This window comes from Cariama cristata, unplaced genomic scaffold, assembly GCF_000690535.1.
Source record: "Cariama cristata isolate BGI_N322 unplaced genomic scaffold, ASM69053v1 scaffold19155, whole genome shotgun sequence".
In the NCBI taxonomy this organism is placed as follows: Eukaryota; Metazoa; Chordata; class Aves; order Cariamiformes; family Cariamidae; genus Cariama; species Cariama cristata.
In genome coordinates, this window is record NW_009616024.1 from 3,165 (window position 1) to 16,255 (window position 13,091).

A 13,091-nucleotide genomic window follows, 5' to 3' on the forward strand; every position below is an offset into this window, starting at 1 on the left:
AGCGGGAGGGACTCAATTTAGGAGCTCTCTAAATAAAACTGTGCGTTTCGCCCTTGTCCACTGAATTGCAGAAGAAACTTAAAAATCTTCCTGTTGAGACTCAAGACTGTGGTTTGAAAGCAGGGCAGATTCTGGTGTCAGGCGTGCCATCTTTGTCTGGGCAGCAGGAGCCGGGGTGGCTGTGGGCAGTGCAGGGAGCTGCTGAGATTTTGAGGCAGCATCCTCCTGAGGAGTGCTGGTGCTACAGGGCTTGGAGGGTGCTGGCTTGGTGCCAGGTCCTCAGCCACCCTGTGAACCCCCAAACAGGGACCCATGGGGCAGGCAGTGCAGCTCGCAGCCCCTTACAAGCTATCTGGGGTCTTCTGCTCTTCAGAAGAGGTGGGCTCAAAGGATGAACAAAGCACTTTCAGGGTTCAGGTGAGAGTGGCTGGTTCAGGCCCAAATTCCCTTGGGATAAAGGTCATTATCGAACCATCCCAGGGCACTGTACAAAGACCAGAAAAGTGAATACTTTCACCACTGCAGGCAGTGTTCTTTGGACACTGCTAAGTTCCTTGTCATGAAGCCTGGTGTGCTGTTTTCTTCTCTCACCTCTGTGTTGTGTGAGACCACAAAAAGTGCAGAACATTTGTCCTTTCTTTTCAGAATGCCCTTTATCTGCCTTTTTAAAAACGTTTTTCAGATCGTGCCCTTCCTCGAAACTCTGTGTCTAAACTTCTCAATTATGCAGAAGATCTCGGTAAGGTTTCTGGTATGCAGAGTACGTTCTGTGTGTTCCTGAGTTGGTCAGACTTTACCTGTTACATCTCATGTTACATTTAAGTTGTCTCTCTATAATACCAAGGTTGAAAAGGCTGCAACACAGAGATCCAGAGGCTACCACTGCGTTGACAGATAAAATGGACCTGGCCAGTTTCTCCTGAGGACAAGTGGCACAGTCTGACTTGTGTCCATATGCTAACCACAAACTACTGATTTAATGATTCACCTTACAGCACTGGGAACCCTCAGGTTCCTATTTCTTCACAAGTACAAGGTACAACCTTTTCAAATAGCACAGCTGCGGTGGCTGGAGGCACTAGTTCAGCTCAATAACTGCAGATTGGTATTTCAAGGAAAGCTGAAAACTAGGAGGACTCAGTTAACAGCTAAGGCATCTGAAGGGAGGTAGCCTCCTCCCTAGGTCAGGAATGGGCAGGGTGATATCCTCTTAAATCATTCCAAACCGTATTTAGACATGGCTTTTTCCTGAGACCCTTTGCTTTCTACCTCATTGCTGGGAGCTGTAATACATCCATGATGCACCTTTGCTTCACAGTATATTTTTCTCTACTCCACACCTAAGTTTGTGCTACCCACTGCATCCGCAAAGCTATGATTTACCAATAGCAGAATAGGGACTGATCCAAAGAAAACAGGAATTGCTATTATTGAAAGTCTAATGTATAGGTCTAACTTTTTTTGGTTGGTTGGGTTTTTATTTGTTTGTTTGTTTGTTTTGTGTTTTTTTTTTTCCTGCACGTTGCTGACTTGAGTCACTGTTACTAGTCATTGTTACTCTGGGATCCTGGCTGGCTGAATTTCTAACAGCTGATGGAGTCAAAGCAAAGGCTGATATGCAATGTCAGCAGCCCTATATAGATGCCGGACTAAGTCCATCATAACAGATCTTGTTCATTTTTTTTTAAAACCTGCATATCTGCACTTGTGCAAAACAGAGTCCGGATTAGCAGTCTCTGCCCTCACCCAGTTTTCCACTGGTCACTTCAGCTGCAAGGAAAAGAACCTCACCCTGTCCAAGGGCACTGGCGTGTGTCTGGGCTTGCAAGGACCGGCCACCAGATGACACTGTTACCCCTAAGAATTAACTTCCACGGGAGCAGATCCATCGAATTACGTCTCAGAAAAAGGGGATGAAGGAGCCTCCTGCACGCCGGGGGCAGACGGCTGCCTGAGCATCTTTGGGCATCCGGTGCCCATTCCTTTGGCCACCGTGACTGAGCATTGGACTGTCAGAAAGATAAATTTTGTGTCTTATCTGCAGCACTTCACTGCAGGTAAACTGCAGTCTTTGCTGTGCTTTATGTACATTAGTTTTCATTTACTTGCAGATAAACCTGGACCAAAGGATAACAAATGAGACAATATGTTTTCAACAAGTGCTGAGAATTACAAATTGATCCCTGTATTCTAGTTTATCCATCCAAAATCAATCCTGCTGATTCAGAAATGAAATTAGATAATGAGTTTGATTTGCAAGTAGTGGTACACCACCACAATTTTTCAAGCCTAAAATGCTGCTATCATCATTTTGAACTGCTGAAAATGTCACTGTTATAAAAAGTTATTCTTCTATCAAGGTTTCTCTTTCTTTTTTTTTTTTTTTTAGATTTTCCGCAATGAACAGTGTGTCTCATCTGTTCCCTGGAGCAAATTGATGCTCTTCCCCCATTAACCTTTGGGATGGAAGAGCCAAAGAGCATCAGCATTCTCCTTTCTGACACAATCCCTTCTGCTCTGGGCTTCATCCTGTCCAGGGCCAAATCCCTTTGGAGTTGCATGACTACTCACACCTTTTTTTTTTGTCTCCTGGGTTTCAGGTGGCCCCTGAGACGAAAGCAGTCATGAAGTGGTTGAGGTCTATCCCATTCGTGCTCTCTGCTAGCCTCCATGGGGGTGAGCTGGTTGTGACCTATCCTTATGACTATTCAAGGCATCCTATGGAAGAAAAAATGTTCTCCCCTACACCTGATGAGAAGGTAACATTGTTTTTGCAGGGTGAGCATATTAGTATGGTTTCCACGTGTGGAACTATGGAAGCTTTTTCTATTAACAAGTAACAAACTTTGATTTATTTAGATTGCATACATGTGTGTATATGTATGCATGTATGTATTAAACAAGTAATAAATCGCACGTTTATATATGTAAGGCATGTATATATACATATATAAAGTATGATTTATACACTTATTTAATGTACTTTAAAATATGGGGTCATTTACACACTATCATCTTGATCTGTAAAGATTTGCCCATGTTTTGTGAGGCCAAACATGATTTCACAAAGCACAGGTTAGGAAAAGCCAGGCTTTTACTATTTACAGGGTGTAGGCTGTGATATTTTTACCGCTGATTTTCAGAAGAAAAGGAACAAGCTTGACAAGCAGTGTTATTTCCTGTTGAAATCTGCAGGAAAAAAAAAAAAAAAAACAAAACAAAACAAAACAAAACAAACCAAAACAAAAAAACGACTGGCTGCCGTATGGTGGCAGCCTTGTAACATTTATTCCAGGTCAGATGAATGGGAATGGTTTTCCCGTCTCGTCCCTGGAGAGTTCCCCATTTGGGACTCACTGTAAATCTTCTGTGAAATTTTTTGCCATCTTTCCTGTTTCCCTTTGGTTTTCTCCATCTAGTATTCATTGCCGACATGTCCACTAGGAGAACAGCTAGTTTTTCAGCCTTCTAGCATATGTTAAAAATGTCCCTGGCCTCTTAAGAGAAAGTGGTTCTTTCTGTAACAAACAGCAGTTGAAAATAGTCACAAGTTGATCTTTGACTTGAAGCATCCGTTATCTTTGAGCATACCTCTGGGTTGACTTCTTCTAAAGTGACAGTTCTCACCAGCATATATTAAATATTTAAATATTTATGAATGTTAAACATTTTCTATATCAATCCGTTTCTTCTGAGCTGTATGATACCTACTGACTATGTGTGTATGACAATAATATAGCAGTAAAATACACCAGGCACTGCACGGTAAAAAGCCCATGTAAGAAATATCTGGTGGGTTGTAATGAAAGCTACAGAAGCTCTTGGTGAGGACTAGGTGAAATCATAAACCTGTGCACTTATATCCCATCACCTGGGCTAGAGGCATCCTGATTTACGTGTAGATGGCGGAGGAATATGGCCGTGTGTGCCTTATCAAGCAGTTCAGCTGTGGCATGGAAGGACAGCAGTCCCTCCATCATCTCCAGTCAGGGACAGCACGAGTGTTTTGGGTGAAACAACGCAGTCAAAGTCACATGGACAAAGTGCTCCATATCAATGCAGTGCTCAACTAGGCAAGACCTAATGGCATCCCTGGTTTGCGACAGTGTGAGACAAAGGACCTCAGGCCGGTGACTGCTGCATAGTCATTGGCTGCAAAGCCTGGGAAGTTAGCTACAAACTTGGAAGTTTAAAATGTACAGGAGAGGGCTGGTCCTCCATTAAAAGCAGTTTTTCGTATGAGTCAGCACAGGAACCTTAACAACACTATCGGTATCACTTTAAATTTTGCCCAGAAAGTTATAAAACCTATGCTTGTGAAGTGACCTGCATTTAAGTAATGTCATCTGCAGCTGCTGCTGCCAAGAAGCCTGCATCCTGAAATATAGCAACTTGTTTTAGCTGCCGCACATTAGCCATAACCCTTGTTCTGACAGCTGACCTGTCGAATTTGCCGTGCAAGGGGAAACAAGACATGTTTGCACCCTTGCCTGCAGCACAGGGTGAAATACTGCAGTACAGATAATGACCAGATATTAAAAAGTCAGATTCTGCGAAGTACATTCAAACCAGGTTGCCCTGTTTGAAAATGCATCTGGGTGCCGCCACCTGCCTTTGTCCCTCATAGTGTATATGCAGTAGCACGAGGATTGTCTTGGCACCTGCTCCAAGACACTGCAGATTTCAGGCCTCTTTAACCTGCATCACAACCTGGGCTGGTACCTGCTGACATCAAGGAGTCTCAAAGATGGACAAAGTCCTTATACTCACATTTTTGCATTTGGTTCAGCCCACCTAGTCCAGAACTTTCCTATTTTTTGGCTTTTGTTGAGATGGATGTTTTTAGCAGGCTCTTCTTGCTTTGTGTTACACAAGAAGCTGCATTGATGCCTGTGCTCACCAGAACAGAAAGCTGCAGATCGAGTCAAGTTCAGTCCCTTTGCTGAACAGAAATGCTCCCTTCCCTCCCCCTGAAAAACTCAATCTGTGACAGTCAGTGGGCTAAAAGTGCTGGCCAAGGTAACAGCACTGACCTCATTTTACCAAATGAAGCATCATGCTTCTAAAGTCACAAGGATTCCTCTGTGGTTTTGCCCTTTTTATTCCACTGTATTACACCTAAACGTCTAAGCTTTTTGATGTCCATGACTAGTCATACATTAGCTGCTAAGTGATAATAAATGTATTGCTATCTGAGCACTTTAACTTTTTTTTTTTTTAAAGTTAAACTTTTTCTTTTCTTTAAATGAAGTTCACTTGATTTTGGATTTCTCACTTTCTCTTCTCACTACCACCCATCTTTGTTCACTTGCATTGGTGGCCAGGCAAAAGCCCTACGCCTCTTGGTGTGAAACCAGAGAATAAAGACTTGGTCACTGGAAATAAAACATCTGCAGATGTCTTTAGGAAAGGTGAGGAGCATACTCCTAAGTCACATAGGTAACTTCTAAACTTTTAGCAAATATTTTCCACAGGAGGTTTAGAACTGGGACCCAAATTCCGGTAGAAACTAAAGATATTAGGCAAAACACCAAATTATTGGCAGTAGAAGTTCTTCTCAACATATTTAATTAACATCCATTTCTTTCCAGGAGAATTTTGAAGGGGACTTAATTGTCTGGGCTGGGTAATACTTACACACATAGGAAGTCAAGCCAGATGCAAAAGTATTTTATATTAAGTCAGGATTTTTAGTGTCTGCTTGTCAGAAGTATTTTGGTAAATTGTCTTTACACTTACACAACACTCTGTCCGCCTTTCCTTGGGCACCTACCTGATCCCATAACTGGCTCAGCTTTGTAATTATTAGAAGCATTCGTAAATATTAGATCAAAGTTGTGTGCTTGGTCATTTTGGTCTTTATCCTTGATGACAACATCAAGGATAAAGTTTTAGGATTACTTCTGAAAATAGGATTTTAGCCACCCAACTTCTTGCACACGTTGTCTTAAGCATTACGCAATGAAACACGTGATAGTGAGTAGTAGGATCTAGTAGCATCTGATAATTGCTGTCACGTCAATGTCTAAATCTGAAAATATAGCTTTGTAGATAAGGTTCAAATAAACAAAAAGGAGAGAGGGGAGAAATCCCTCAAAGTTGAAATAAACATTGGAGAAAAACAGCAGGAACCTGATTCAGAGAAATGGTTTCTGCAGATGACTGCTGTTTCCTCTGTCTTCACTACATGTACCTGTCACTTTTCCTTTCTGGGTGGTGGCTCCTCTGCTCTTTATCAGTATCAACACTCTTAGGAAATCAGTGGTGACATCCTCCATCATCACATGCTCTCCTTCGCTTTTTAGGAATGATTTCTGCCCCACAAAAAAGAAACTGTCATTGAGATCAAACTGGCAGGTTGTCTTATATGAGTGATAAGTGTAAAGCAAATTGACACTGTCTATTTTAAACAGCAGCAGCCAGTGTGAAGATCTGGTTGGGCTGACACTGGTGTAAGTATTTTTGAAAGGGTAAAAATAGCAAGAGCTAAAACATATCAGGGAAAGCTGATTTCAGCTTTAAAACCTAGGACTTGAAGTACAACCAGACAAGTCATCTACTCCTGCCCCAGATGATAGATTGAAGCCAACTATCACAAAATTCACCAGTATTTAATGTTGTCTCTGGCTAAACGTATTGGATTGCAGAGAAGGACCTTGGAGAAGACAAGTGAAAAATTCCTGACAGAATATCGTTGCATGGAGTTTCACCCCCTCCATCAGGCTCGAGGACCCAGGGTGGCTCATGGTCTGGGCTCACATCAGCAATGGTTACGAGCAGCAATGGCAACGTTTACAGTTTGTAAAAGTAAATGTATTTCTAACCCTTTTGTTACAGATGTTTAAAATGCTGGCTAAAGCCTACGCAGATGCACATCCAGTCATCTCGGACCGATCTGAACTTCGTTGCGGTGGAAATTTTGTAAAACGCGGAGGTATTATAAATGGTGCTGAGTGGTACAGCTTCACTGGAGGTAAAACCACTTTACCATCATATCAAGTGAGGTAAAACCTCTATATGACTTTTATGAGACACAAGGGTTTGAAAGAAATAATTGTATTCATTTCAGTTTATGTCAAACCCCTGCTAAACATACCTTATAAGGGATTTAAGTAGCAAAATGTATGTTGGTAACATTTATATTCAGACACCATGAGACTTATTGAGTCCTCATACGACCTGAGAAAAGCTAGCAACTTATACAAGGGTTAAATATATTATTGCATATAATACCATATAATACCATTATAGTTTTCAAATCTGAAATGTAGAAATGCTCTTATTCCTTAGTGGCATGAACTTGAATCCATCTTGCAGACTATGCAAGTGTTTCTTTTTCAATCTGTTTAAATAAACTCTTTTTGAGGAAAAACTACAATGGAGACAAACATCCCATTCATATGTACTTGGGTTGCTAATTTGAATTCCCCAATAATAGTATCTAGTTTTCTTCAGGATTCCTGAAATACTGGCATGGATGACATATCAGTATTCATAAATTTTCAGCAGTACTTCAGCTGCGTTTTCAAATAGGACTCAGTTGAAACCCCCCAAAATTATGTTGAAACTAGGCATTTAGAAAGCTTTGGGGCATGAGTGAGAATTAGGTTTAAATATCTTCACTTACATTCTCCTGAAAATTATATCCAATGTCTTTCATATACAAACAGTTTTGAACATACTAATGGCAAAAGGTCATCTCTTTGCTGGTGATCCTTGGCAATCACCTCTGATACAGCCGATTATCCAGTTTCCATGATTGACCAATCCTTATCTCTCTATTGCTACTTCTTGGTCAGGTGAATAATAATTTAAAATTATGCTTTTTCACCAGAAAGAACTGTCATTGTCATTATTTAATTCATAGTTGAAATGAGTTGTAGAATTCTGAATTTGTTGAATACTTCTTATATTTTGGCCAAGCACCCTCTTTAGAATATATTCATCCATACCCACAGGGACTGCGTTCAGCTGACTGCAGCAGCAAAGCTCCAGTTAAGGGTTACATGACTTGTTCATGATCTCTCCTTTTTATTTTTAAACCAATAGGTATGGCAGATTTTAATTACCTTCACACAAATTGTTTTGAAGTTACCGTGGAGGTAGGATGTGAAAAATTTCCTTTGGAGGAAGAACTGTTTACAATCTGGCATGAAAACAGAGATGCCCTTCTGAATTACATGGAAATGGTATGGCTTTGCTTTTACAGACTTTTGTGCTTACAGTTTTTTTTCTTCATTCTTTGTCAATATTCATTTCTCTACTGTTTCCCTGCTTAGTTACTGAGATAGCCCTGAATCAATCATCACGCTCTACTGGGGACCCTGGTGCCTTGTTTTGTCTAGCAGGAGACACAGATAATATTTTACCTATATTGCAGGAAGAATGGAGATTGAGGACTATAAAGGCCTTGAAAACAGCGAAAAACGGGAGTTATCTGTAAATACTTTGTGCAACATTATAAATCAACTGTCCAGAATTTAATGCTAGAGAAAACCCATCTATTCAGAAAAACATGAATCAACCTTTCTCTTTAAGATTAAACCAACAAAATCTGCTTTCCAGAGAGCTTGCTGGAATTTTTTCCTTTCCATATTCCATGTTTGTAGCCCAAACCCTGCTACGCGGCAGCAGATTTAGATTCAGCTAAAATGGAGAGGTTCTAAGTATCTTGTTAGAAATGCCGTTTCCACACTTTTCAGCTTGATTTCTTGATGAAAGTAGTTAAAAAAGATCTAAAGTCTGATCTTCTAGAAGAACAACTGTATGTCTGTGAGCATTAAAACATTCCATTTAAAAGTAATTTTTAATAATACATTTAAGCTCAGCAAAAACAAATACCTCACTGACAATAAGTAAGTGAACACAGAAACACAAGTTGCTCATCTTTCTCTCAGCCATTAGTAGAATAGCTTTCTGTCATGCCTTATTTTGATAGAGTACGCAGTAATTTAAAATTGTTAGGAGTGTTTTTATGGCCTTTCTAAGCAACCTCTTGCTACTTGTGGTAAGTATTATCATTCAATAAAGTCTACAGTACAGACCACCAAACTCATTTCATTTTACAGCTGTCTGATGAAAATCAGTTTTAGTGAATCCAAATGGAGCTGGGTTAAATCCATATATATTGCAATTGAAGTCTTCAAGATGTAAAGATTTTTATAGTGTGAGATACTGTAGAAGTCTATGCCGGAAAAGCTTTTTGAGTAAATGCAGGACAGTAAGCAAAACAACTTTGTAGATAAGGATGACTGAATTACTCCCGATAAGGATTAAGTCTGCCATAACCAATTCAAACTTTTCTTACCCTGATACATACCAGGCTGTTTGGTGTGTGTACAAATCTACTTGGCTTAACACGCAGAAGTAGAATTCATTTTCATAAATGCTGATTTCTTCTCCCTATCAGAAGTGATAACAAAACACTCTCCCAAACTTATGTGGCCTAGATTTGAGACAAAATGAAAAAATAGTATATTTACTAGAATAAAACAAATCAACATTGTTAACGAAATTTCGATTTTGTCGTTTTTATCCTGTCATGTTGTAATTGCAAAATTATTATTGAAGTTAGATGAGGTCATACTACTTTGAGTATGTCTACACTGTAAATTAAGTTTGGGTCTGAGATGACTCTTCTGACCAGATTTCCCCACTATCCATATGATAAATCCTCAAGTCCATGCTGAAAAGCTAATTACAGTGCTTCATCATAATAGTTCTTAGGGGACAGCTTTCAAGTCCTTATACTGAGTTGTTCCTAAACCCTCCAGTGAATAGCTCCGCTCAGTACAGGACGGCTGTTTAACAAAAGCAGCGACAGCCTCACCTTAAATAAAAAACTGCTGTCCCTAGACTAGACTTTTTTTCCCCAGCTTCATATTAAGAATTACTGTAAAGTTGGATATTTTAGTGTTTATTTTCAAACATCTCTATATTCCAACGGAAAAGCAAATATATTTTTCCATTGTTTTGATGCTTTGTTCTTTTGTCGACTCTTCTTTTGTGACAAAGGATAATGGGGAGGGAAAAATGAGAGGAAGAGAAAGAAAGAGGGGGGAAACGAAGTGAAGTATAGCTCAAGTTGATCGTAGCAGTTCAGGGGAAAATTCAATATGGAATTACTTTTCATTGTAAAAGATCAAATAGAGCTTCCAATAGAAAATATTTTCATTTCAGAAGGTTGCAAAAAAAAGAACCTTAAGAGATTTAATATTTAAATACTTGGATTTTTTTTCCTGTTTTGTTTCATTTTATTGAGCTTCAAATATAGTGAATCATTTCTGCACCTCATTGTATGACAGAATTCACATCACTCTTTAGTTTGTCACCAAGCATGTTTCTCATCAACTCAAGAAACTCAATTCTGTGCTTGTAGAAAAGGGAAAAAGGATATTATACACACTGCTATCGTGACATTCTGACTTGTAGTGAAGTGTAGGCAGCAGAGTGATGACGAGTCCCAAGTAGGTAAAATGATGCCTTCTCATTGTCTATAGAGAATCAAATTGTTTTTTAAAGCCTTAACTTTTCATTTCTTTGCGGTTCTGAGTCTAGGGCAGATGTTCAGAAACAGTCTTTAAATACTGTGGTAAGATCATGAGGTGCCAGTGATCTGTGCAGAAAAGGGTCTCTCAATGCAGAGCCACATACCTAGTCTAAAAAAGCTCTTGCTCAGTTATCCCTTTCCCTCAGTCCCCTTGGAGCTCCCAAAATAAAGGATGTGATCTGAAGGGGCATTAACGCCTGAGAGCCTCTATAATGGGTTGAACCTCTTGAAAGTTGTTTCCTCTCTACAGGGTTGTCCTTGTAGAAGATGAGGAGGTGATAATATAATAAATGACTCTCATCTATCTTTGCTTTGCTTTGTCAGGTTCATCGGGGGATAAAAGGAATTGTGTCTGATAAGTTTGGCAACCCAATAAAAAATGCTCGTATTTCAGTCAGGGGCATCCAACATGATGTCACCACAGGTAATATTTTTAGTTTGAGGTTTTTCCTGAGGCAAGGTGAAAGCACTGAGAGCTTAACCTGCAAAAGTCTTGTCATATTTGGTAGAAATGGCACCTTAACGGAGAACTGAAGGCTCAGCTATGGGTTTGTTTCTAGAGTAACAAGAGAGAAGACATTTCAAACTGGATGTTGAGTCTGTCATGTCCTGGGATGACATAGCCCTTGCCGTTAAAACTTCCACCTGGAACTGTCTGCTGTCCATCAAAACCAATTTGTCTTCAATGAGATTCAGAAATCCACCTTTAGGTTTCATGTTTGGGGGAACATGGCAATAGCCCTGCTCAGGGGCTGTAATTCAGCATATGGAGGTGCCAATAGAATAGTTAGTTGAAATATTGTGAGCATGAGGTGTAGACATTAGAGTAGGATCCACACTGTTTTTAACAACTGGAATAAATGCAGTGATTGAAGGGCCCACAACGTTTTTTGTTCATGTGGAAAAGCAAAAATTTATGCTATTTTTGGAAAATAATATATATCAAATGCAAAACAGAATGTTGAATTAGATTCACTTTATACCTGTCGCCAGCTGGTAAACATGTATTTGAGGCATATGCAACTGTTAATTTTCACAGCCATAAAGTTCTGAGCTTTTAGGCTCTCACTGAAATCAATGCTCTCATTTTATTATTGATTTCAGTGAGAGCAGGGTAGGCCATAGGAGTGCAAAATAGAAGACATGAATGGTAACATTTTGCTCTAATGATAGTTGTTGAATCAATTCAGAAAGCCAGAATGGTTTATAATGTAGTGGATGCTTTCCAGCTTTCAAAAAAACTAACATTAGAGGGAATGCAATAGTGGAGATGATGCAGAGTCTTGAGACTGGTGGGAGACTCTGGCATGAATTAGGGTCTTTTTTGAACTTCTTCCCAGATAATGGCTTTCCATTGGCAGTGGACCTTTAAAGAATTAAGAATTAAATAAAAAATGTGTTTACATTGAAGGAAAAAGGAGTACTTGTTCTTGAGTTAGGTGGGGTTAAGAATGTAATATCATTAAAAAGTCTTTTAATTTCAGTGTTAAAAAAGACTGAGAAATTCCATGAGAAAATAGCATTAAAGCAACATTAACTGAGCTAAGAAACTTACCATTCAAGATAAAGGAAACATAAAATAAGAATAAATATTCTGTTTTAAAAATCCCTGCTTTTGCCTACAGGGTCTAACCTTCAGCTGGAGGAAATTTACACCCATTTTACACTAATGGCAATTCATACCAGCTGCAGCTCCAACTCCATAATCTGATGTGCTATAATGTCTGTAAAGTAATTGCATGTAATATAATAAAAGCAGAGATTTCTTAGCTCCTTAGACATGCTATATATACATTGCAGCCTGGGTTCTGCTTTCACTTTCTCAAGTTTCACAAGGTTCATTTGATTTCTTTGGAGTTATTCCTTGTATTCCTGGGAAGGCAGCATGAAGGAAAGCTTCCTTTCCACGGGATACAGGCACAGGAGTTACTGACATTTTGTATGTGAATTTTACTCCATTAGCTCCCAAAGGCCAGATTTTCACAGGTGGGGTCTCTTTTTGTCATTCAAGACTTTGCATCTGAACTTTTTTCAAAATCTGAATCAAAATCTGAAATCCTTTCAAAACCTGCCCCCTAAATGCTTGTGCCATCTGTGCATGCACATGTATGCGAGTACATAACTATAAGGGATGCAAGACTGAAAACTAAGTTCAGTTTTGTTTTGCCTTTACCTTTCTTAAGCTGCTGATGGAGACTACTGGCGACTCCTGCCTCCGGGGACATACATAATCAGCGCCCAAGCAGCAGGATACAGCCGGGTGATGAAGAGGGTCACCCTTCCTGCCAAGATGAAACGGGCTGGGCGAGTCGACTTTGTATTGCGACCTGTTGAGACTTGGCCCAACAAGCTCCTCCGCCGCTCAATGGAAGACATGTATGACCCGTATGACCCGCTGGAACTTTTTGATCCTCATGCCCAACACGGGCAGCCCGAGGCTCGAGGTGGGTCATCACCGGGTAGGGAGAAGCCCTGGTGGTGGTCTTACTTCAGCTCCCTAGACCTGCACAAACCTCTGTGGCTGCTCAAGCAGCACTGAAGA

At 40.0% G+C, this 13,091-nt stretch overlaps 1 protein-coding gene across 1 annotated transcript; it reads left to right on the forward strand.

The window, feature by feature from the left end:
* The first annotated feature begins 312 nt into the window (after positions 1–312).
* On the forward strand, positions 313–13,088 carry LOC104161557 (carboxypeptidase Z-like). The gene is made up of 7 exons (XM_009700037.1): positions 313–417; positions 683–739; positions 2,538–2,759; positions 6,838–6,973; positions 8,050–8,189; positions 10,874–10,973; positions 12,733–13,088. Exons 1-7 carry the CDS (start codon positions 313–315, stop codon positions 13,086–13,088), a joined length of 1,116 nt encoding a protein of 371 aa, XP_009698339.1.
* The last annotated feature ends 3 nt before the right edge of the window (positions 13,089–13,091 follow it).

Coding starts and splice junctions, on each gene's coding strand:
- LOC104161557 (XM_009700037.1), top strand. CDS start 313: ATGGGGCAGGCAGTGCAGCTCGCAGCCCCTTACAAGCTATCTGGGGTC. Junction 418..682: donor AAAGCACTTTCAGGGTTCAG/GTGAGAGTGGCT, acceptor AACGTTTTTCAG/ATCGTGCCCTTCCTCGAAAC. Junction 2,760..6,837: donor CCCCTACACCTGATGAGAAG/GTAACATTGTTT, acceptor CTTTTGTTACAG/ATGTTTAAAATGCTGGCTAA.